The following is a 26,443-nucleotide window of genomic DNA, read 5'->3' as shown; positions in this document are numbered from 1 at the left end:
CTTGATATATGAAAACCCAGGAATTACTTAATATACAAAAAGAGGAATGTGACCAATTCCCCAGTTTTCAAGGGAAAAGACAATTGATGCCAACACTAAGATAACCAAGATGTTGAAATTATCAGATGAAGACTTTAAAGCAGCTATGCTTCATGAGGTGGTCATAAACACTCTTGAAATGAATATAAAGATAGATGTTCTCAACAAAGAAAAGCTATAAAAACCAATGGAGAGAGGAGGTGGAGCAAGATGGCCAAATAGAACCCTCCAGCTATCACCCCGCCCCCCACAGAAACACCAAATTAAACAACTGTCTACACTAGAAAGCACCTTAATAAGAACCAAAAATCATGTGAGCAATTACAGTACTTGGTTTTAACATCATAGCAAGGAAAGAGACACTGAAGAGGGTAGGAAAAATAGTCTTGAATTGCCAACCTGGTCTCTTCCCCCATCTCCCAGCAGTGGCTGCTGGTGCAGAGAGAGAATCTGTGTGCTTAGGAAAAAAAGCAGACAGTGACTGTGGCACTTTGCATTGGAACTCAGTGCTACTTGTCACAGTAGAAAGCATCACAGGGCAGAATTCAGCCAGGACCACAGAGGGGAGCATTTAGACCAGCTCTTGCCAGAGAGGAATCATCCATTCCAGTGGTCAGAATCTGAGCTCTGACTAGTCTCAACATCACAGGCTAAAGTGATCTGGGGCTCTAAATAAATTTGAAAGGCAGTTTAGGCCACAGACACAGGGTCCTGGGCAAGTCCTGTTCTGTGCTGGGCTTGGAGCCAGTGGACATGGAGTGCATATGACCTAGTGAGACACCAGCTAGGGTGACCAGGGGAGTGCTTGTGTCACCCCTCCCCCAATCTCAGGCAGCATAGCTCCAGGAGAGACTCTTCCTTTCTGCTTGAGTAGAGAAGAGGGGAACGTAAACTTGGAAAGCAACTCAATTGGAAAACAGCTCACCCACAGTAAACAGGGCATCAGGCAGAGTCGTGAGAACTCCATTTCAGGCCTTAGCTTCTGGGCATTTCTAGACACGCCCTGGGCCAGAAGGGAATCTACTGCTTTGAAGGGAAGGACTCGGTCCTGGCAGTATTCATCGCCTACTGCCTAAAGCACCCTTGAGCCTTGAATAAACATCAACAGTAGCCAAGCAGTACTTGCTGTGGGCCTTGGGTGAGACCCAGAGCTATGCTGGCTTCAGGTATGACCCAGCACATTCCTAGTTGTGGTGGCCATAGGGAGAGACTTTTGCTTAAGGAAAGGAAAGGGAAGAGTAAAGGAGACTTTGCCTTCCAGCTTGGGAACCAGTTAGGCCACAGTGGGGTAGAACACCAAGCAGGGCCTTGTGGTTCCCAATTCTAGACCTTGGTTCCTGGATGGCATTTCTGGACCCACCTTGGGTCAGAGGGGAGCCCCTTACCCTAAATGGAGAGACCCAGGCCTGGCAGTATTCACTACAAACTGATTGACGAGCCCTTGGGCCTTGAGTGAACATCAGTGGTAGTCAGGCAGTACTCGCCACAGGCCTAGAGTGGTGGTAGTCACGGGGAGAGACTCCTGCTTGAGGAATGAATGGGAAAGACTTTGTCTTACACCTTGGGCGCTGGCTCAGCTGCAGTAGGATAGAGCACCAAATAGATTGCTAAGGTTCCTAACTCCAGGCCCTGGCTCCTGGATTGCATTTCTTGAGTCCCTCTGGTCTGGCTTGGAGCTCTCCAATCTGAAGGGAAGGATACAAGCTTGGCTGGATTAGCCACTTGCCAAATCATGAGCCCTTGAGCCTTGAGTGAACATCAGCGGTACCCAGACAATGGTCACCACTGGCATTGGCCAAGACTCAGTGCTGTGCTGGCTCCAGGTATGACCCAGCACAGTCATAGTGGTGGTGGCACAGGAGTGCTTATGTCCACCCCTCCCCCAGCTCCAGGAAGCTCAGCACAGAGAGAGAGAGAGAGAGAGAGACTCCATTTGTTGGGGGGAAAGTAAGGGAAGAGAACAAGAGTATCCACCTGGTAATCCAAGACATTCTTTTAGATCTTACCCAAGACCATGAGGGCACTACTCTACAAGTCTGCAAGAGTCACAATGTTCCTGGGCCCACATGCCCGCAATGTACATATGGCTGCAGTGACCAAAGACTTAGATCAGAATAGTCAATTCTTTTTGAAGACTGGGAAAACCTTTCCAAGAAGGATGGGTACAAACAAGCACATACTGTGAAGACTAGATTAAGTACCTAACTCTTTAATGCCCAGACATCAACAAACACAAGCATCAGGACCATACAGGCAAATGTGACCTTACCAAATGAACTAAATAAAGCACCAGTGACCAATTCTGGAGTGACAAAAGTGTGTAAACTTTCAGACAGTGAATTCCAAATAGCCATTTCTAGGAAGCTCAATGAAAATCAAGAAAACACAGAGAAGGAATTCAGAATCCTATCACATAATTTAACAAAGATTGAAATCATTTTTTTAAAGTCAAGCAGAAATTCTGGACCTGAAAAATTGACATTCTGAAGGATATATCAGAATCTCTCAATAGCAGAATTGATCAAGCAGAAGAAAGGATTGGTGAGCTTGAAGACAGGCTATTTGAAGATACACAGTCAGAGGAGACAAAAAAAAGGAATAAAAAGGAATGAAGCACATCTCAATATATTGAGAAGAAGCCTCCAAAGAGCAAACCTAAGAGTGACTGATCTTAAAGAGAAGGTAGAGAGACATATCAAGGTAGAAAGTTTATTCAAAGGAACAACAGAGAACTTTCCAAATCTGGAGAAAGATATAAATATTCAAGTACAAAAGGTTATAGAACACCACGCAGATTTAACTCAAAGAAGACTACTTCAAGGCACTTAATATTCTAACTCCCAAGGATGGGATAAAGAAATCATCCTAAAAGCAGCAAGAGAAAAGTGACAAATAAAATACAAAGGAGCTCCAATACATTTGCCAGCAGACTTCTCAGTGGAAACCTTATAGGCCAGGAGAGCATGACATATTTCATGTGCAGAAGGCAAAAAACTTGCCTCCTAGAATAGTATATCCTGTGAAAATATCCTTCAAACATGAAGGAGACATTCTTTTCCTAGACAAACAAAAGCTGGGGGATTTCATCAATACCAGACCTGTCCTACAAGAAATGCTAAAGAGAGTTCTTCAATCTGATAGAAAAGGACATTAATGAGCTATAAGAAATCATCTTATTTCTTTGGGACAAAACTCACTGGTAATAATACACAGACAAAACAAAATATTATAATACCATAATTGTGGTGTGTAAACTACTTATATCTTAAATAGACTAAAAGATGAACCAATCAAAAATAGCTACAACTTTTCAGGACGTAGACAGTATAAGAAGATAGAAATAACAAATTTAAAAGTGTGGGTACAAAGTTAAAGTATAGCACTATTACTAGTTTCTGTTTGCTTGTTTTTGCAGTCAATGTTAAGTTGTCATCAGTTTAAGATAATGGATTATAAGATGTTATTTGAAAACTTCATTTCAAATTTTAAAAACCTACAACATACACAAAAAATAAAAAGCAGGAAATTAAAGATACCACCAGAGAAAATCACCTTCACAAAAAAGACAAGAAATAAGATAGGAAGGAAGAGAAGACCACAAAACAATGAGAAAACAAGTAACAAAATGGCAGTAGTAAGTCCTTATGAATAATACATTGAATATAAATGGACTAAACTCATCAATCAAAACATACAGAGTGGCTGAAAAGATAAAAAACAAGACTCACCGATCTGTTGCCTACAAGAAACATACTTCACGTATAAAGACACACATAGACTGAAACTAAAGAGATGGAAACAGATATTCCGCAAATAGAAATCTAAAATCAGGAGCAGTTATATCAGACAAAATAGATTTCAAGTCAAATATTATAAAAAGAAACGTCATTATATAATGAAAGGGTCAATTCAGCAAGAAGATATAATTGTAAATATGTATCATATATATGCACCCAATGCTGGGGCACCCATATATGTAAAGCAAATATTATTACAGCTAAAGAGAGAAATAGACCCCAGTACCATAATAGCTAGAAACATCAACACCCCATTTTCAGCCAGACAGAAAAATCAACAAACATCAGACATAATCTGCACTATAGACCTAATGAACCTAATAGAAATTTACAGAAAATTTCATTCAGCATCTACAGAATACACATTTTTGTCTTCAGAACATGGATTATTTTCAAGGATAGACCATATGTAAGGCCACAAAACAACTCTTTTAAACATTCAAAGAAAAATTGAAGTAATACCAAGCATTGTCTCCAACCACAATGGAATAAAACTAGAAATCAGTAACAAGAGGAACTTTAGAAACTATATGAACACATGGAAATTAAACAAAATGCTCCCGAATGACCAGTGGGTCAATGAATAAATTTAAAAGGAAATTTAAAATTTTCTTGAAACAAATCAAAATGGCAATTCAACAGACCAAAATCTATGAGATACAGCAAAAGCAGTACTAACAGGAAAGTTTATACCAATAAGCATCTACATCAGAAAAGTAGAAAAGTTTTAAATAAACAACCTAATGATGCATCATAAAGAACTACAAAAGCAAGAACAAACCAAACCCAAAATTAGTAGAAAAAAGAAACAATAAAAGTCACAGCAGAAATAAATGAAATTTAAATTAAAAAAAATACAAAAGATTATTGAAACAAAACGTTTTTTGAAAAAATAAGCTGGGCATGGTGGCTCACACCTGTAATCCCAATATTTTGGGAGGCCAAGGCAAGTGGATCACTTGAGGTCAGGAGTTCGAGACCAACCTGGCCAACATGGCGAAACCCCATCTCTACTAAAAATACAAAAATGAGCCAGCTGTGGTGGCACACACCTGTAATCCTAGGTACTTGGGAGGCTGAGGCAGAATCACTTGAACCCAGGGGGTGGAGGTTGCAGTGAGCTGAGATTGTGCCACTGCACTCCAGTCTGGGTGACAAAGTGAGACTCTGTCTCAAAAAAAAAAAAAAAAAGAAAAAAAAAAGAAAATCAACAAACCATTACTCAGACTAAGAAAAAAAGAAGATCCAAATATATACTATCAGAGATGAAAAAGGAGACATTACAACTGATACCACAGAAATTAAAATTAAATTAGGATAATTAGAGACTACTATGAGCAACTATATGCCAATAAATTTGAAAATTGAGAAGAAATAGATAAATTTCTAGACACATACAATCTACCAAGATGAAACAATGAAAAAATCCAAAACCTGAATAGGCCAATAATAAATAATGAGTTTAAAGCCATAATAAAGTCTCCCAGCAAAGAAGAGCCTGGGACCCAATGGCTTCACTGCTGAATTCCATCAAATGTTTAAAGAAGGACTAATACTAGTCCTACTAAGATGATTCAAAAAATAGAGGAGGAGGGAATACTTCCAAAGTCATTCTGCAGTGCTAGTATTACCTTGATGATAAAACTAGACAAAGACACATTTTAAAAAACTACAGGCCAATATCTCTGATGAACATTGATGTAAAACTCCTTAACAAAATACTAGTAAACTAAATTCAACAACACATTAAAAAGATTATCCAACATGATCAGGTGGAATTTATCATCCCTGGGATACAAGGATGACTCAACATATGTAAATCAATCAGTGTAATACATTGTATCAACAGAATGAAGAACAAAAAGTATATGATCATTTCAATTGATTCTGAAAAAGCATTTGATAAAATTCAACATCCCTTTATTACCTGAAACTATGAAACTATGGAACTACTCCAAGAAAACATTGGGAAAACTCTCCAGGATGTTGGTCTAGACAGAAATGTTTTGAGTATAAGACACGACAAGCACAGGCAACTAAAGCAAAAATAAACAAATGGGATCACATTAAGTTAAAAAGCTTCTTCACAACAAAGGAAACAATCATTAAAGTGAAGAGACAACCCACAGAATGGGAGAAAATATTTGCAAACTACACATCTGACAAGGAATTCATAGACAGAATATATAAGGAGTTCAATAACTCAATAGGAAGTATATCTAATAAAACAACTAAAAATGGGCAAAATATCTGACATTGCTCAAAAAGCAATGCTCAAAAGAAGACATACAAATAGACATTGCTCAAAAGAAGACATACAAATGGCAAACAGGTATATGAAAATGTCCTCAACATCACTGATCATCAGAGAAATGCAAATCAAAATGACAATGTGATATCTCACCCCATTTAAAATGGCTTATATTCAAAAGACAGGCAATAACCAAGCTGGCAAGGATGTAGAGAAAAGGGAAGCTTCATACACTGTTAGTGGGAATGTAAATTAGTAGAGCAACTACAGAGAACAGTATGAAGGCTCCTCAAAGAAAAAAAAATAGAACTACCATATGACCCAGCAATCCCATTGCTAGGTATATACCCCAAAGAAAGGAAATCGGTGTACTGAAGAGATGTTTGCACGCCTGTGTTCATAACAACACTATTCACAATAGCCAAGAGAAAAAGAGTGCAAGGGAAACTGCCGCTTTAAAACCATCAGATCTTGTGAGAACTCATTATCATGAGAACAGCATGGGAGAAACTGTCTGCATGATCCAGTCACCTCTCACCAGATCCCTCCCTCAACACCTGGGAATTACAGTTTGAGCTGAGATTTGGGTGGGGACACAGAGCAAAACCGTATCATTCCATTCCTGGTCCCTCCCAAATCTCACGTCCGTTACACATTTCAAAACCTATCACATCTTGCCAACAGTCCCTCAAAGTCTTAACTCATTTCAGCATTAACCCAAAACTCCAAGTGCAAAGTCTCATATGAGACAAGGCAAGTCCCTTCTGCCTGTGAGCCTGTAAAATCAAAGACAAGTTAGTTACTTCCAAGATACAATGGGGGTACAGGCATTGGGTACATACAGCCATTCAAAATGGGAGAAATTGGCCAAAACGAAGGGGCTACAGGATCCATGCAAGTTTGAAAGCCAACAGGGCAGTTATTAAATCTTAAAGCTCCAAAATATTCTTTTTTGACTCCATGTCTCACATCCAGGGCACTCAGATGCAAGGGGTGGGCTCCCAGGGCCATGGACAGCCCCATCCTTGTGGCTCTGCAGGGTACAGCCCCCGCGGCTGCTTTCATGGGCTGGCATTAAGTGCCTATGGCATTTCCAGACACATGGTGCAAGCTGTGGGTGGATCTACCATTCTGGGTTCTGGAGGACAGTGGTTCTCTTCTCACAGCTTCACTAGGCAGTGCCAGTGGGAACTCTGTGTGGGGACTCTAACCCTACATTTCCCCTCTGCACTGCCCTAGTTGAGGTTCTCCATTAGGGCTCCACCCCTACAGCAGACTTCTGGCTGGACATCCAGGCATTTTCATACATCCTCCAAAATCTAGGCAGAGCAAACCTCAATTCTTGTCTTCTGCACACCTGCAGGCCCAACACCTCATGGAAGCCACCAAGGCTTGGGGCTTGCACCTTCTGAAGCACCAACCTGAACTGTACCTCAACCCCTTTTAGCCACCGCCGGAGCTGGCACAGCTGCGACATGCGCCATGTCTTGAGGCTGCACAGAGCAGTGGGGCCCTGGGTCCAGCCTGTGAAACCATTTTTTGCTTCTAGACCTCCAGACCTGTGATAAGAGGGGCTGCCTTGAAAATCTCTGACATGCCCTGGAGACATTTTCCCCATTGTCTTGGTGACTAACATTTGGCTTCTCGTCTCTTATGCAAATTTCTGCAGCCAGCTTGAATTTGTCCCAGAAAATGGGTTTTCTTTTCTACCACATGGTCAGGCTGCAAATTTTCCAAACCTCTATGGTCTGCTTCCTTTTTACACATAAGTTCCAATTTCAGACCATCTCATTGTGAATGCATATGACTGTATGCTTTTAGAAAAAGCCAGGACACATCTTGAACACTTTGCTGCTTAGAAATTTCTTCTGCCAGATACCCTAAATTATCTCTCTCAAGTTCAAAGTTCCATAGATCTCTAGGGTAGGGGCAAAATGCCACAAGTCTCTTTGCTAAAGCATAGCATGAATGACTCTTACTGCAGTTCTCAACAAGTTCCTCATCTCTGTCTGAGACCACCTCAGCCTGGACTTCACTGTCCTTATCACTATCAGCATTTTGGTCAAAACTATTCAGTAAGTCTCTAGAAACTTCCAAACTTATACTCACATCTTTCTGTCTTCTTCTGAGCCCTACAACCTGTTCCATCCTCTGCCTGTTACCCAGTTCCAAAGTCACTTTATAGTAGGACCCGACTCCGCCAATACCAATTCTCGTTTTAGTCTATTTTCACACTGCTATAAAGATACTACCTGAGACTAGGTAATTTATCAAAGAAAGAGGTTTAACTGAATCACAGTTGTGCATGGCTACAGAAGCCTCAGGAAGCTTACAATCATGACAGAAGGCAAAGGGGAAGCAAGACATGTCTTCACAAGGTGGCAGGAAAGAGAGAGCACAGGGGAAATGGCCACTTTCAAACCATCAGATCTCGTGAGAACTCCTTCACTATCAGGAGAACAGCATGGGGGCAAACCAACTCCATGATCCAATCACCTCATACCAGGTCCCTACCTCAACATTTGGGGATTATAATTTGAGATGAGATTCAGGTGGGAAAATAGCCAAACCATATCACTACCAATGAACAATGGAATTCAAATTTTACAGAATATCATTTACCAGCAACAAAAATTTAAATACCTATAAATCAAACAAAATATGTGCCAATGCTGTATGCTGAAACAAAGCTCTATGAAAGAAATCAAGGACAGCCAAAATGTACCAATATATTGCATTCCTCGACTGGAAGACTCAGTATTATGATGTCAGTTCTTCCTGAACTGATCAACAGATTCGACACAATCCAGTCAAAGTCTCAGGAGAATTGTTCTCTGGATAGCAACAAGCTGATTCTAAAATTTATAATGAAAGGCAAAGAAACTAGACTAGTCTAAACAATTTTGAAAAAGAAAAGAGCAAAGAACAAAATATTCCTTCTGGTTTCAAGAATTACTATGAAGTTATAGTAAATGTGGCAAAATGGAAGGAACATATATCATTGGAAATTAATCCATGCAAAAATGGTCAATAGATTTTTACAGATGTTGCAAAGACAATTCAATGGAGAAGTATTTATTTTTATTTTTACTTTTTAGAGAAAGGGTCTCACTCTTGCCCTTTCAAATTGTGCATTGGCACAGTCAGTGCACTGCAACCTTGAACTTCTGGCTGCCTCACCCTCCAAAGTAGCTAGGACTACAGGCATGGGCTATCATACCCAGCATTTTTTTTTTTTTTTTTTTGTAGAGATGAAGTCTCCCTCTGTTGCCCACAATGCTCTCAAAGTGATCTTCCTGCCTTGTCCTCTCAAAGTGCTGGGATTATAGGTGTGGGCTGCCCTGTTCAGTGGGATAATCTTTTTAAACAAATGGAGCTGGAACAATTACACATCTAAATGCAACTAAATGAATCTTGACCCATCCCTCCCAGTTTAAAAATCCAAAATGTATCATAGATCTAAATGTGAAACATAAATTTACAACACTTCTAAAAGAAAACAGGAAAATAGTCTTTGTGATTTTAGGTTAGGCAGAGTTCTCAGGTATAACACCAAAGTATAATCTATAGAAGCAAAATTTAAAACTTCTGCTCTCCCAAAGACACTGTTAAAAGAATGAAAAGACAAATCACAGACTGAGAAAATACTTCCCAATCATACAAAAAAAAAAAAAAAAAAAAAGCTTGTATCGGTTAAGAGCTCTCAAAACAAGTATGAAAGAAAAACAACCCAATAAAAATATGGGCAAAAGATTCAAACACTTTCCCAAATATATAATGGCAAATAACACATAAAAGGATGCTCAACATTATTATTCAGTAGGGTCATATTTTAAGTGACAAGTTTAAAAATTAGACAATGTAAAAAGAACATCAAAGATGAGAGAGAAATTCAGGAACCAATAATTTAGATGACAGAGTAAAAAACTGAGGGGAAACATTGTAGACATTTTTAAAAATTTGACGGGCTTTTAAGTCGTAATGTTTCAAAGGCAGACATTGGATTAATATGTAGAAGTTGAGGGAATGCTTCAGATTCAATATCAAGGAAGAATTCTCTAATATGAGAACTGTCCAGAAATGAACTGTGCTGCTTCAAAAATCAAATTTAAGCCCCCTTACATTCACAATTTACAGACAAGCTGAAGGGATCATATCTTAGAGATATTTCCTGTACTGAATGTGCAGGTGAGTTCTAAACATATAAGATACTATAATTTTCTAAAGTTCCTTCAAATCCTGAGATTCTGTGGTTTTGGTTACTGTTATTATTTGGCATCACGAGATTCATAATCATGTTTTAAGAACTTGGACTCTTAAACTTGCTATCCTTTTAATTAATAAGACTATCCAGATATGCCCTTGATGCCGGTAGCCAAGTAAGGTTGCTTTCCCCCATAATCTGTCAAAAAAGAGACTTGTTTTGATAACTAAAATCCAAACAAGCTGGAGATACTTTCTCTCTCCTGCATACAGTTTGCCAGTGACCATGTGTACCAGGAACTGTTCCATAAGATAGAGAGAGACTACTATTACATTCAGCCTGGCTTGCTCTGCCAGAAATTGGACTGCAAAGAGAGCCAGTTTCAGGGGTGTGTAAACTGTTTGCTATAACTGTTTTTGAAATTCTTAATTTATGAACAAGGGGCTAGCAAATTATGTAGCTGGTCCTAGCTACAATCTTTATCTGTAATCCCTCACCACCCACTCATTCCTTGTTATTTTGCAATCTGACTTCTGTCTTCACACTGGAATAAAACTTCTCTCTCTCAAGTCATGTATTGGCTAATCACCAGTTCCCATCGTCTCTTCTTAATCTTCATTCATTTTATCCCGTATTACGCATCTAACATTGTTGACAGACTATCCCTTTAAATACCATTTTGTTTCCATTAACTTGTATGATTATGGTTTTCTCTTACCTCTGAATTTGTTAGATAAAGCCGAGTAGAATGGTAGAATGAAATTAATAGTAATAATACTTTCCTCAGGGTTTTCCATTCCCTAGAATGCACCCATACTCTGTTCATAATACATATTGGTACTTTCCTATTTTCACAGACTGAGTGACAAAATGATTTCCAAATGGATAAATTTAAAGACTGAACTACAGTTCCTGCCTGGCTGGTACTATAAATCATATGCAGAGTTTTGGGAGTTTTGTTTTGTTTTGTTTCCCTTAACAGAGCAATGAAGTGAAAAACATACCAGTGTTTTCATCAGTTGAACATATAAATGGTCTTAAATTTCCTCGAGTCTCCTTCACAAAATAATCAATGACGCTGAAAAGGTTTGGGAGCGTTACCTATATTAATAGAGAGTGAGAGAAAACTCAGCGTCACATGGATAAAGGTAGAGTAAGAGAAGGCTCAATTGGAATCTAATGGAGATTACTGTCATTACTTCACTTCAATGGCATACTGTATGACCATAGTTTTACCTATCCCTGTGTCTTATTTCTCCTTTTTAATTGACCATGTGTCCATTCCCTGTTGAGGAATTACCACCTTTCCCATTGGACACAATCTGGTAGACAATAGTTAGGTGGCTTGCTCTCCCTCAATTAAAGCATAAGAATGTAAGCCAAGTGTGGTGGCTTACACCTGTAATCCCAGCACTTTGGGAAGTCCAGGTGGGAGGATCACTTGAGACCAGGAGTTTCAGACCAGCCTGAGCAACGTAGTGAGATCCTGTCTCTACAAAAATTGAAAAAATTAGCTAGGTGTGATAGCTCACACCTGTAGCGCCAGCTGCTCAGGAGGCTGAGGCAGGAGGATTCCTTGAGTCCAGAAGTTCGAGGCTGCATGAGTTATGATAGTCCTACTGTACCCCAGCCTGAGTGACAGCGTAAGACCCTGTCCCTTAAGAAATGGGGGGAGCAAAAGAATGTGACTGAAGTTAGGCCAGAAAATGCTTTCTTTCTGAAATTCGAACTTGAAGAACAAAGAAGGATACCCAGTTTCCTTATCAGATAGTTCTTAGCACAAGTAACTGCTTCCTAGTCTCTGAAGGTTTGCTACCCTTCCAGTCATTCTATGTTCTTATAATAAATTTGTTTTTTCTTAAGTTAGCTGTAGTTGGTTTCTTCTGCTTTAAAGCAAATAACCTTTAAAACCAGAGAATTTAAGCATTTTAGTATTTTATTGTAACAGGATAATTTGCTGGTCTAGGAGTAGATAAAATATGTCTCTACCCCTAAACTAATGTTTTTATACAAGTGAAGTCAGAATAAATATACCAGAATATGCCAGATAACCTTGAAGAGGAAAAAGAATTCCTGAGCCAGGCGCAGTAGCATGCACCTGTAGTTCCCGCTACTCGGGAGGCTGAAGTAGGAGGATCACTTGAGCCCAGGAGTTTCAGGCTGGCACTATGATTGCGCCTGTGAACAGCCACTCTGTTCAACCCTGGGCAACATAACAAGACTCCTGTCTCTAAAAAAAAAAAAAAAAAAAAAAAAAAAAAAAAAAAAAAAAAAAATTCACAAAAATACAACCTTATTGAGGGGTTGAGGGGTTGGGGATGGTGAAAAATGAAAGAATAATCCAGGCTATTAGTTTTCCTTACACTGTAGACTGTATGAGCTAATGACAGAAATGAGCCCCAGTTCACCCAGTTACAAAGATGTCACATTATTCTTCCTTGTCCATTGCTTGTAGTCACTTAGTTATTTGGATTATCCTTTAGCAATCTAGTTATCTGCCTTCTTTATTGAATTTCATTTTAAAAGTCTAGTTGGGAATGGATCTGATAACTGAGAAGCTTTGGGAGGCACTTATGGCAACGATGGAAGTGTGCTCTATGAATCAGCAGCTACCTTACTCTCTAAGAATTATGACCAAATATAAGAAATTCAACCACACTGTTCCTTTTTCTATTTGATCAACACAATGGGCCTGGAGAAGCAGAGGAACTAGGTAAATATAAATATCTTCAAGACCCACCAGTTCTATTTAAGTGATATCTGGAGACATCTTTCCTGACTCAATCTTCCCACTACTGCAGCCTAAAATCACAGAGCTATATTCTCTTTTTCAGCATCCTGGAATGTAGGCCACATCACCACATTCTCATTGTTTCAGAACAGTGTAAATACCAATTATCTCACCTGCATAAAAGGCGTAACAATATCTACCTCAGGGTAATGATAACAGTTACATTGGATGATATATGTCAAGTGCTTAGCTATATCATTAGCCCCATGATACGTCAGCTAGGGTGGGAGAAAAGTTGAAGACAAATAGAAATCCTTTCTTCACTACTATGTTGCTATTAAGAGAGGATTTCTGAACTTCAGCATTAGAGGTATTAAAAGGATTAGGCATTTATAGATTTCTTCCCATTAGAAATAAACATATTTGAAGATGTATAATTGGTGAATGTTTAACAAAAAATATCTTTCTTTCCCTGAATTCTTTCCACTTTTCTTTCCCTGCAAACCTTGAGAGACTTGCAGAGAAAGAAAAGTGGAAAGAATTTTTAGAAGCAAATTACCTTTTACTCTGCCTCACCCACCTGTTCCTGAATCTCACTTTCACCTTGTATATCTGCCACATTCAGGGGCCCTTAACTTGCCTGCTTTTTGCCAGCACTAGGAGGCTATAAGGAATCGGGAGGAAGTTCATCAGCAACAAAATTAGCTACTTACAGGTTTTTCCAGTTCAATAGTGTAGTTTTGTCCTACACTCATCACTTTGTAGTGCTTGATTCTTGGCATGCTACAATGAAACAAATGGTTAGTCTCCATTTTATTATACCATTGGGTAAATGCAAACTAAAGTAAATATAAAATATCACCTGTATAATCAACCTATGTTGTCATGACTAGAGTTTGGCAAAAAAAAAAAAAAAAAAAAAAAAAAAAAAAAGCCTTGGTGGTTTTTGTTTTTCTGTTTACCTGGTTTGCAGAGTGTCTTTTTATGGGGGCTACTCACTAGGGATATAGGTAATCTGAGTCACTGAGTGAGTAAATTAGAATAAACAGGGAAAAAAGAAATCAAGAATTAAAAATCTTTCAGGCAGAAATATTTTTTTTAATGTCAGTAACCTAGAAAGTGAAAAACATAATAAAATTCTATGTAGATATATAAAATCAAATATATATTCTCCACATTAAGAGAGAAGTAGAAAGAATTATTAAAAGTACATTGCTTTCTACTCTACATTATCACCAGTCCAACCAGAAAGCCCTCAATAGCTGTTATTCATGTTAGCTCATATACCACCCTGGATATCCACTAACTTTGGGGCTGACTTAGAGATATGGAAAACACTGGGTCTTAGGCACTATATGAACATATAGATGATAACGTAAGTACATTACATGAATTGTAATGTCTTCCTCTTCTATAGTCACATAGCACTCAAAATTATTACCACTCAAATACAGAGTATTTTATTGATTATGAAATGTTTATGAACAAGAGGCATATCCTATGCATCTCTGTATTCTAGCATTAGGCACAGAATAGGTATTTATAAAATTGAGTTTTTAAAATATTAGGAGCTGGATGAGTGGGATGGCTCATGCCCGTAATCCCAGCACTTTTGAAAGGCCAAGGCAGGAGGATCACTTGAGCCCAGGAGTTAGAAAAAGACTGGGCAACATAGTGAGACCCCATCTCTAAAAATAAAAATAAAATAAAAAAATTAGCCAGGCATGGTGGCATGTATATGTGGTCCCAGCTACTCAGGTGTTAGGTGAGCAAAACCCTTGCGCCCAGGAGGTTGAGGCTGCAGTGAGCTATGATTGCACCACTGCACTGTAGCCTGGGCAACAGAGTAAGACCCTGTCTCAAAAAAAAAAAAAAAAAAAAAAAAAAAAAATAGGATCCCCCATCTGGTAATGTTATCTGCTAGAACTAAGCAAATTTATACTGAGATCAGAAGTCAGTATCCTTGTCAGTTAGTTTTGAACTAGCGTATATTTGTCTTGAATTCCCTTGATTTGTATGACAAGCATGTTAGAATGAAAACTTTTTCTAGTGTTGACAGGTTAACAGCATTTATTACTTTGTCATTTGATTGAATGACACGCTAATTAAGCATTTGTCCTATGTACAATAGAAGCTGTCTAAAACAAAAGTGTTCATCAGGTTAAGCTAGGCACAGGGTCTTTCTACCTTTTTTAAAATCGCTTCTCCTTTCATTTTCAGTTAGGACTGAAACTGAAGTCTTCTATTAAGGGAACTCTTCTCATCCACCATTGTATCCAAATCACCTCTCAATTGGATATCACAATGGAAAACAGCTCATAAATTCCAATAACCTACTTTCAAAACATGGGATAAAACCCAACCAACCCTTTCCCTTCCTAAAAGGCATTCAGCATTCCTTAATGCTGAAATTTCAGGAATCAGTTGCAAGTTGGTAAAGGAAGCATTTTTGGACACAGAAGGTTATTATATAGTACCCTTTCAGAGTGGTTGTATCTGGCTTTATCTTTATCACATCATAATAAGATCTTCGTAATCAGACAGTTACTTTTGAAAACTCTACAATTTCCATTAGAATTCCTGTATTCCCATTAAATAAGGGATTGCTGTTCGTTGGAAGACTGATAGAAAACTTGGTTCAAATTCCGATTCTGTCATGTGGATTCTCTGATCCTCCATTTTCTTCGTCTGTAAAATGGAGATGGTGCCTTGCCTCACGGGGCTGCTGTAAGTTAATGTTTGCAAAGCCCTTAGTACAGTGTCTGGCACATTTAACCGCTTGGTAAATTATAATCATCTTTACTACTTCTTAAATGTATTGTTTTAATGTTGTAGTTTCTGTGAGTCTCATCCTCTTCATTTGTAAAACATGGAAAATACTGTCTGTCTCAAAGTTTTTATTTTGCCTGAAGGAAATGTTCGCCAGTACTCAGCATAGGACCCACAAATGGCAACCTATAAGGAGAACAACAATTGCTGTTATTAAAAGCCATCATATCAGCCGGGCGCAGTGGTTCACGCCTGCAATTCCAGCACTTTGGGAGACCAAGGCGGGTGGATCACGAGGTCAGGAGATCGCGACCATACTGGCTAACACGGTGAAACCCTGTCTCTACTAAAAATACAAAAAATTAGCAGGGCGTGATGGCAGGCACCTGTAGTCCCAGCTAGTCGGGAGGCGGAGGCAGGAGAATGGAGTGAACCCGGGAGGCTGAGCTTGCAGTGAGCCGAGATGGCGCCACTGCACTTCCAGCCTATGAGACAGACTGAGGCCCCGTCTCAAAAAAAAAAAAAAAAAAAAAAAAAAAAAAACCGCCGTCTTATCATCATCATCATCATCATCATCCATGGCAAAGCCGTGGGAGGAAAAGTGGCAAAGGTCAACAAGGCATCTTGGAACTTTTGACTAATACATTGAAATTCTGGAACAGAAAGAGGTGGGAAAAAAACTCCATTGAAGTTGCTTAGGTTTTGACTCTCTTTTTAGACATTGCGCTTTCCTTTCTTCTGTTTTGTTCTGCTTTTCCAAAGAAATAAAAAGAGATGAAAAAAACAAGATTGATAGAATTTGCTATATTAAGGTTTCCTTATGCTGACCTCAAAACAGAAGTAGCAAGTCTTTTTTTTTTTTTTTTTTTTTTTAACAAAAGGTGTTCCCTTAAATATTCTTAGCTTCTGACCTCAATTTTTGCAAATAAATACATTTTGGGTAAATGTTTCCTACTGCTTCGTTAGCTAATGGCTTTCCAAAGTTTCCATACTACTAGCTTGTACCTAGTCATAACATTTTCAAGAAAACCAAACCAAGCCATGAAGTTCTGTTATAAGAACAGTTTATGTCTTATGAATTCACGCACCACTGGGCTGGGTAAAGGTGGATGATAGTCTACACTGAGACAAGAGTCATCTGGTAATTTGGCATTGAATGGCTTTTGTTTATTCCTGAGAACAAGTCTTCCCTCCCACAGCTGCTCTGTTAACAGATGGAGATAATTTTATTTTCATGTACTGCTTTGTAAACCAACTTGTACTTTTCAGCGAATGTTTTACCAGACACAGTCATCTAACTTGCATGACTGAACTTTCTCCCATAACCTGTAAGAGAATGAATTGGTTTTGTGAGTAATACAAGTGTTTCCCAGTAGCCGAGGTTTCTACCAAATTCTTTACATTAAGTTGTACCATATAACAAGCTAAAATTCTAATACTCTCTACAACTGTTACCCTTTAAAATTAAGTGACCTGTTACATGGAAGATATTAAATTCAGGTACTCTGAAACACCTGTTTTGAGGCATTAGAGAATACATTTAACAAACTTTGACATCATAGATGGATTTGGCATGTAAAGAAAATTTGTGCAATACAGTTGATTTTTTCTTATCCACTTCCAGGTATAAACTATTTCTCAAAGCCTAAATAAGTGCATACTGACTCTAGTGTTAGAATGCTTTAATTTAACCATACTTCTTGCTTTCCAAATATGAACTTTTGTAGGGGGAGAGTGATTAGTTTTATAAAATGTTGTAAGTTTTGATGACCATCAGCTAACAAAAGCATGAATTTCTGTATGAATTCAAACTGAAAGTGAGCTTATTACATTTAGAATTATGCAACTTTGATATGAACTCCTTTTCTGTACTCTCTTATGAGCTTAACATATAACTTAAATACAATGCAATTGTGAGTAAAAACTGTGACACTATATTCAAATCCTAAGTACAGATAATCACTGTGTTTAGTCACACACCACGTCTGTAGCAGAAAACAGTTATTTCTCAGTTAATTGTATAGAAAATGTAATGAAAGTGTTGTACTAATCTAGACCACCTTAAAAGGGATCAGGCTGCTATTGTGCAAGAAATATGCAGTTTTTTTGTTTGTTTTTGAGACAGTCTTGCTCTCTTGCCCAGGCTGGAGTGCAGTGGCAAGATCTCAGCTCACTGCAACCTCCACCTCCCAGGTTCAAGCGATTCTCCTGCCTCAGCCTCCTGAGTAGCTGGGATTACAGGCACGTGCCACCACGCCCAGCTAATTTCTGTATTTTTAGTAGAGACAGGGTTTCACCATGTTGGTCAGGCTGGTCTCAAACTCCTGACCTCTTGATCCGCCTGCCTCGGCCTCCCAAAGTGCCGGGATTACAGGCGTGAGCCACCATGCCTGGCCGAAATATGCAGTCTTTAAGGAGCTATCAAGTCTTGAGATTTTGTTCATTTCATGCAGAATAGTAAGACAGAGGTCACGTGTTAATGGATCAACCACTTAATCTGACCAAGAAAGGAATGACATTAAGGAAAAGAAAAAAATCACTCTCTTTGGTGATCTAATTTTACTTTTAAGCAGTTAGATTATGTTTCTATTAAAAATCTGCTATCTCTTAATTTTTAATTCAGTGTTATATCCTCTCATTTTTAAAAGTGGAAGTAAACAGTTAAGGATATGCTGTAGTTTATGTGATACACAATTTCCTAAATCCTGAAAAAGGACAAACTTCTTTTTTTTTTTTTTCTTCTTTTTTTTTTTTTTGAGACGGAGTCTGGCTCTGTTGCCCAGGCTGGAGTGCAGTGGCCGGATCTCAGCTCACTGCAAGCCCCGCCTCCTGGGTTCACGCCATTCTCCTGCCTCAGCCTCCCGAGTAGCTGGGAGTACAGGCGCCCGCCACCTCGCCCGGCTAATTTTTTTTTGTATTTTAGTAGAGACGGGGTTTCACCGTGTTAGCCAGGATGGTCTCGATCTCCTGAACTCGTGATTCACCCGTCTCGGCCTCCCAAAGTGCTGGGATTACAGGCTTGAGCCACCGTGCCCGGCCAGGACAAACTTCTTGACCAGGATACACTAAAGAGAAAAATCCACTTTTTTCCTACAAATTATTCTCAGTTCACTGATATTTAATGGCAATCATGACAATAAGAAAAATGATTTCTTTTGGATTTGTATCAAGATAGTCAAGTAAATTATAAATCAAATCAGGTTGTAACTGAAAAATCTATTATTTTTTACCATATTTCAATAGAGTTGAAAATCCATTAACTTAAAATGTTAGTTTATAATAAACAAAAAATAATGAAACCACAAGTTTAAGTTGACAGACATTCATTGTAGAAATATACACACAGAGATATACACACACACATTTCCTTACACAAAGAACCATGATCTGATTTACCATCTAACATTCTTGCCATCTGTTAAAGTGCCCATGACTAGTGTGTAAGACAAGGATCTGTTTACTGGCAAATGAATAAATCTTATTGGGCTGTGGCTCACACTAGCAATGTAGCCATAATGCCATGTTTTAAATTTGTCTCTGGAACTTGTTTCTTTTTAACTACCATTATTCGCCATACGTGTCTTCATATTTAGAATTATAGATATTTATGGGGCAGATTAGTAGAAAGATTCCTTGATAGATATGTTATAGCATAAAATTTAATAAAATAATATTATCCCCATAAGGAATAGCAAATTCAAAAGTCAAATTTCTGTTTATGCATGTTTATTAAAGAAAGTCATTTATGGAATATTTTCTTTTTTTTTTTTTTTTTTTTTGAGATGGACTCTTGCTCTGTTATCCAGATTGGAGTGCAATGACGCAATTTCGACTCACTGCAAGCTCCGCCTCCCGGGTTCACGCCATTCTCCTGCCTCAGCCTCCCAAGTAGCTGGGACTACAGGCGCCCACCACCACGCCCAGCTAATTTTTTGTATTTTTAGTAGAGACAGGGTTTCACCGTGTTAGCCAGGGTGAGCTTGATCTCCTGACCTCGTGGGCCGCCCACCTCGGCCTCCCAAAGTGCTGGGATTACAGGCGTGAGCCACCGCGCCCAGCTTATTGAATATTTTTATGTAGGACAAAACCTCGATATTTAAATTATATTATCAGTTGTGGAAGTATTAACTAAGCCAGAGTCCCCAATGAAGTGCAAGTTCTCATAGACTTTGAAAGCTGGAGTCTATTAAAAGATCTAAGTACCCTAACTACACAGAAAAATAAGTTGGATTTAAGTGTTACTGACTTTATCAAAGTTAGACCATTTTACCAGAAAGAAAATAGTAACCTTGACAAAGAGGCTCCTAAGTGGCCCTTTTTTAATAAATAAGTCAGATTATGACAACAGTTCAGTGGCCTCTCATGTCATTCAAAGTAAAACCCTTGTCCCTACGATGATCTGTAGGGCTCTGAGTGATGTGTCCCTACCCCCACCTCTGGAATCTCCTCTCCTAAGACTTTTCTCTGTGGTCATTGCATTGCAGTCACAGCAGCCTTCTTCTTTTCTTGAACAAGTCAAACATCCTTCTGTCTCAAAGCATATGCACTTGCTGCCTGGAGCACTTTTGCCCCAGATATAGGTAGGGTTTATTCTCTCACTTCCTTCAGCTCTCTGCTTAAATCAGTTAATAAAGTAGGTCTTCCTTGACCACTCTGTATTAAAACAACCGCAACCATAAAAATGTGCTCCCTTTATCACCCCTGAGGGTTCCCGTCTCTCTCATCCTGCTTTATTTTACTCTATAGACCTTATTGCTACATATTTTTAGTTATGTGTTTAAGTCTTTGTCTCCCTACAAAATTGTAACTCATGGAAGATTGAAGCCAGGGATGTTTTCCTTTTTATATTTTTATTGCTAGGCAACTCAAACCGAAACAGAGATGTTTGTTTTTTTCACTGCCGTATTCTCAGTGCCTAGAATATTGCTTGGCATATAGCAGGTGCTTAATAAATGTTTGTTGACTTGAATGAATGAACAATACAACTATACCCAGGACCAAAATAATGTGTTATTCTTTCTTCTTCCCTGCCAATGTTAGCATTGGCTCAGTCTTTAGCATTGCTTTTATGACATTCCCTCCTATTCTTGTGTTTTTTTTGTTTGTTTGTTTGTTTTTTTGAGACGGAGTCTTGCTCTGTCGCCCAGGCTGGAGTGCAGTGGCGTGATCTCAGTTCACCAACCTCCGCCTCCTGGGTTCAAGCAATTCTTCTGCCTCAGCCTCCCGGGTAGCTGGGACTATAGGCACGTGCCACCACGTCTGGCTACTTTTTTGTATTTTTAGTAGAGACGGGGTTTCACTGTGTTACCCAGGATGGTCTCGATCTCCTGACCTCGTGATCCATCTGCCTCAGCCTCCCAAAGTGCTGGGATTACAGGCGTGAGCCACTATGCCTGGCCACTTATGTTCATATTTTTAGCCCCAATGAAACACATAGCAGGTGCTGATCTGGACTTGTATTAAGTGATACCATGCTTTTAAAAATTCCATACATTAAAAAAAAAAAAAATTAAACATACTCTATCTCCTGCCGGATAGTGATGGAGTAGTTTCTACTGTCACTACCAGGCCTCAGGATCATATTTCCCAAAGAAGGGTTCTTCTGGAGCATCTCAGTTGCCTCTTTCCGGGACACTGTATAAAAACATCTACAGAGGTAAGATAAAAAACAGAATTTTTTTTTTAACTGACAAAGATAATTACTTGAAAAAATACTACCAAAATAACTTTGAGAGCTGCAGTTGTTAACTTTTCTTAAAACTTCTGGTTTGATTATTCCAATTATGTAATTACAATGACCTATTATTACAAGCCTGTGTCACTCTGTGTATGCTAACGTTAAGGTCTTCCTTCCTTAATTCTTCCAAAGCCTTTTTATACAAAGAGAACCTGAAAAGTTATCTACTGATCAGTATATGATCATCATTACCAACAAGAATTAACAATGTATCCCCAGTCTCAGTTGATAAGTAGGTTCTTGGATAAATATTTATTGGGAGTTTCCTTTCAGGGATACAAAACATCTGTAAATGTTTCTCTTGTATGGTCTAAGTTTTAAACAACTGATATTTACATATGTTTGCACTCATTTCTTTTGGTGTAATATGTCTTTCTATGGCATTGTTATTTTTATGTGCAAAATAAAAAAAGCACTTCTCATTTTTATAATATACACATGCTCCTTGAATTATGATAGGATTATATCCCGGTAAACCCACTCCAAGTTGAAAATATCATAAGCTGAAAGTGCATTTAATACACATAACCTGCTGAACATCATAGCTTAGCCTAGCCTACCTTAAAAATCCTTAGAACACTTACATTAGCCTATCGATGAGCAAAATCATCTAATGCATAGCTTATTTATAATAAAATGTTGAATGTCTCCTGCAGTTTATTGAATACTGTACTGAAAGTGAAAAACAGAATGGTGTATGGGTACTCAAAAAGTAGAGTTTATACTGAATGCGTATTGCATTTGCATCATCTTAAAGTTAAAAAGTCATTTAACCATTGTTCAACTTATACAAACCACCTGTACATCGTAGTCAAGAAAATATATAGTTATATTCATAGAAAAAAAAAAACTCATAGAAAAGATCTGGTAGAAGGCTGGGCATGGTGGTTCACACCTGTAATCCCAGGACTTTGGTAGGCCAAGGCGGGTGGATCACGTGAGCTCAAGAGTTCAAGACCAGCCTGGGCAACATGGCAAAACCCTATCTCTGCAAAAATACAAAAATTAGCCAGGTGCAATGGCAGGCGCCTGTGGTCCCAGCTACTCAGGAGGCCAAGGCATGGGAATTGTTTGAGACCCAGAGGTGGAGATTGCAGTGAGCTGAGATCGCGCTGCTGCACTCCAGCCTGGATAACAGAATGAGACGCTGTCTCAAAAAAAAAAAAAAAAAAAAACCCGAAAATGTTAATAGCAAATATCTCTGAGTGGTGGAACAAGGAATGATTTTAATCTTTTTTTTGTAATAAACATATATTACTTGTTTTATTGAGAAAAAAGAAAAATTAGCAGTCCGTGTGACTTTTAGTCAATCTATCAGTTGCCAGTGGTTTCAGGTAAAAATGATGGTTGTCAGGTTTCAGTGATTGTAGCACAGATAGAGTATGCAACAGAACCTGATGTCAAACAGGGTACCAGGACAAATTTTACTAACAACAACACCAAGATTCCTGGAGGAAAGAGCTCAGAATCTTTTCAATAATATAAAAAATAAATGTAGGACGTTGGTGAATTTAGCATTTTCTGCACCTCTTTATTTTTCCAGTACCTTAAACATTTTATACAAGGTCTTTGACAAAGTACAAGCTCGATGACTACTCACTAATTGGTCGGTTGGATTGAACATTCTAGATATTGAAAATTTATTGGTATAATTTTATCATAGAAAATCAGTCAATCATAGAGTTTGCATAGTGAAAAAGTATCTTTTCCTGCCTTCTTCATAGAGTTTTTATTTAGGTGTCAGCTCTGGAAAGAGTATCTATTTGTTCTAAAGATGTGGGTGGAGGGGATTTCCTGTGTGGTAAGATGGTTAGTTCAAATCTGCATTTTGTTCATCATGACATAGAAGAGGAAATGTGGCATGTACTCAGAGATATACAGTTTATCCCCAAGACTGCATATTGTCCCTGGCTTAGCAAGAGCAAGTGGCTAACTCTCCTTGATAATTAGAAATTAGTTTTAACAATTGAATGAACAAACTGCAGTTCATTGTGCACTTACGCTGGCATAGGGTTCAGTACATCCACATAATCTTCAGTTGGTTCCTTCTCTTTTTCCACAGATGTACTCTGCTCTGTCTCAATCCTCCTTTTCTTTTCTCTCTCTAGGACTTCATGTAGTTTAATTACTTGCCCAGGTAGGAGTGACACATTTTGGGGAACTGACAGCTGAAACCAATTAAAAGAGTAGGCAGGCAAGAAAACAGCTTAATAACTTACAACTTTAGTAAAGATGAACCTGTTCTGATCCTACAGGACTGCAGTTACCTGACAGAGGTGAGTGAGTAGGGAATAAGGTAATAAGAAACAGGATTTTAGTCTAGGGTGGGTGTCTCAGAACTGCCTCTGCACCAACTACAATCTGCACAGAGTGCCTACCCTTCTTCCAAGGAATCTTTTGGTTTGGCCCCAAAGCAAAGAATACCCCACCTTGCACTAAAAGCTAATTCAAGTAACAACAAACCTCATATTTTTCATTCTGAGCTCACTAGTTCATCAATGCCAGGGAAGTTCCAGAACACCTTCAAGGTACCTTACTCTCTCATAAGTAATCTGAAATGATTTCCCCCAGCTATCTGGCAACATGGGATTCAAATGGAACTGTTCATTAGATGACTGAAGAGCGGCAGTCAGAGGTCTCTATTTTGTGTCTGTGGTGTGTTTCAAACATTCATTCACGTGTTAGAATTATGATATTTCTACTTATTCGTTGGTTTTGTGGTGGTTGTTACCTTTCCTAGAGATGTATTTCATATTGACTCACCTATATATGTCCTTCTGATTTATATTCATACCTCCAATTTTGACCTTATTATGACCAGTTCTGTGTTCTTGAAAGGTGTAGTTTGAATGGTAGGATATTTTTTGTACGTAACACTAGCAAGTCTGTATTTGGAGGCAGCCTTATGTGATTATCACCTTTATCTTCAGAGAAGGGTGCATGCTTTCCAGGAGGTATACAAGAAAGTTCATTAGAGTATGGGAAGAAAACATTATAACTTCACTTTCTATTAAGTTACTATTTCACTAATTTGTATTATTATATATGTTTGAATATGTGTACAAGTACATATAAAATTTACATAAACATTTACTAATAGGGATATACAATAAAAAGGGCTTAGAGACATTTTTAGATAACTAAGCTAATAACCAGTAAAACAATTTCCATATATACCAGAAAAAATAAAATAATGGGGAAAAATACCTAATGAAGCACATATCTTTATTAATTGGCTAATATAGCTCAAGCATTGTACATGTTGTATTGCAACTCCTCACAGAAATGCTGAAAGTACTGTTACACGGGAAGGCGCAGTGGCTCATGCCTGTAATCCCAACACTTTGGGAGGGCAAGGCAGGTGGATCACTTGAAGTCAAGAGTTCAAGATCAGCTGGCCAACATTGTGAAACCCGTCTCTACTAAAAATACAAAAATTTGGGGTGACATGTGCCTGTAATCCCAGGTACTTGGGAGGCTGAGGCAGGAGGACTGCTTGAACCTGGGAGGCGGAGGTTGCAGTGAGCCGAGATCAAGTCACAGCACTCCAGCCTGGGCGACAGAGCAAGACTCCATCTCAAAAAAAAAATGGTATTGTTATCCCCAATTTACAAATGGTGATATAGTTTGGATATGTGTTCCCACCAAAGCTCATGTTGAATTAGCCCCAGTGTTGGAGGTGGGGCCTGGTGGGAGGTGTTTAGGTCATGGGGATGAGTCTCTCATGGCTTGGTGCTTTTCTTATGTTAGTGGGTGAATTCTTGTGAGATCTAGTCATTTAAAAGTGTGTGGTACCTCCTCCCCACTCTCTGTCTTTCCTACTCTCTCCATGTGACATGTCTGCTCCCCCTTCACCTTGTGCCATGAGTAAAAGCTCCTTGAGGCCCTTCCCAGAAGCTGAGCAGATGCTGGCACCATACTTCCTGTACAGCCTGCAGAACCATGAGCCAATTAAACCTCTTTTCTTTATAAATTACCCAGTCTTAGGTATTTCTTTATGACAATGCAAGAATGGCCTAATACAAATAGAAAAAAAAATCAAGCTCAGAAAGATTAAATAACTAATCCAGAGTCACATAGCTAGTAAGTTATGGAACCAGGACCCAAAATGGGGTTTATTTGATTCAAAAGTAATGTCTCCATGCTTTCAACTACATACAGTCTGAGCTGCTCTCACTTCTCTACTAAAGTTATCCTAATAACAACATACTGTAAATTGTTCATATGCCGTGATCTGGAATCATAACACAAAACAACATTTACAGAGTACAAAATTGAGGCAACTTGTCTTCTCTTAAAAATTCACATAGGCTGGGCATGGTGGCTCACACCTGTAATCCCAGCACTTTGAGAGGCCGAGGCAGGAGCATCACTTGAGGTCAGGAGTTTGAGACCAGCATGGCCAACATGGTGAAACCCCATCTCTTACTAAAAACATTTTTTAAAAAACTTAGCCGGGCATGGTGGTAGGTACCTGTAATCCCAGCTACCCGGGAGGCTAAGGCAGGAGAATTGTTTGAACTCAGGAGGTGGAGGTTACGGTGAGCCAAGCTTTCACCACTGCACTCCAGCCTGGATGATAGCATGAGACTCTATCTCAAAAAAAAAAAAAAAAATTATCATAAATTTTATCTTATATTCAGTTACTTATTTATGTGTGTGTTTTAATATAAAAATAATGCTTTTTATTCTTACTCCAGGAAAGAAACTAAAAACAAAATGTTTAGCCAAAACTTTATACGTACTTAGTGTACCAGGAAGATGCAACAAGTTTTTGCCAGTGTTTTTAGTGTACTCCTTGACACTTAGTCACATATACCCTTGGGATAGTTATACCCCATATTGGAAGCACCATACCACACAGTGATACTTTCAACAACAGAGGGAAAGAGTGCAATTCTCCAGGATTTCTTCC

General features: G+C 38.7%; 2 protein-coding genes across 3 annotated transcripts in view; one reads left to right on the top strand and one right to left on the bottom strand.

The window, feature by feature from the left end:
- Nucleotides 1-26,443, bottom strand: part of STAP1 (signal transducing adaptor family member 1) — a 48,991-nt gene that overhangs the window by 2,620 nt on the left and 19,928 nt on the right. Inside the window, exons 5-8 of one of the 2 annotated variants that reach the window (XM_050792456.1) lie at nucleotides 23,530-23,696; nucleotides 21,311-21,439; nucleotides 13,736-13,805; nucleotides 11,296-11,392 (exon numbers count right to left, since the gene is read on the bottom strand). In XM_050792456.1, the coding sequence (XP_050648413.1) occupies nucleotides 11,296-11,392; nucleotides 13,736-13,805; nucleotides 21,311-21,439; nucleotides 23,530-23,696 (463 nt within the window). The remainder of the gene's footprint in view (nucleotides 1-11,295; nucleotides 11,393-13,735; nucleotides 13,806-21,310; nucleotides 21,440-23,529; nucleotides 23,697-26,443) is intronic. The other variant, XM_050792457.1, reaches the window with a different exon arrangement.
- UBA6 (ubiquitin like modifier activating enzyme 6) overlaps nucleotides 1-26,443 on the top strand; it is a 119,859-nt gene that overhangs the window by 87,190 nt on the left and 6,226 nt on the right. The gene's annotated exons all lie outside the window — the stretch shown is intronic.

Source organism: Macaca thibetana, chromosome 5 (assembly GCF_024542745.1).
Source record: "Macaca thibetana thibetana isolate TM-01 chromosome 5, ASM2454274v1, whole genome shotgun sequence".
Classification (NCBI taxonomy): Eukaryota; Metazoa; Chordata; class Mammalia; order Primates; family Cercopithecidae; genus Macaca; species Macaca thibetana.
This window is presented reverse-complemented; position numbering and strand designations above follow the sequence as displayed.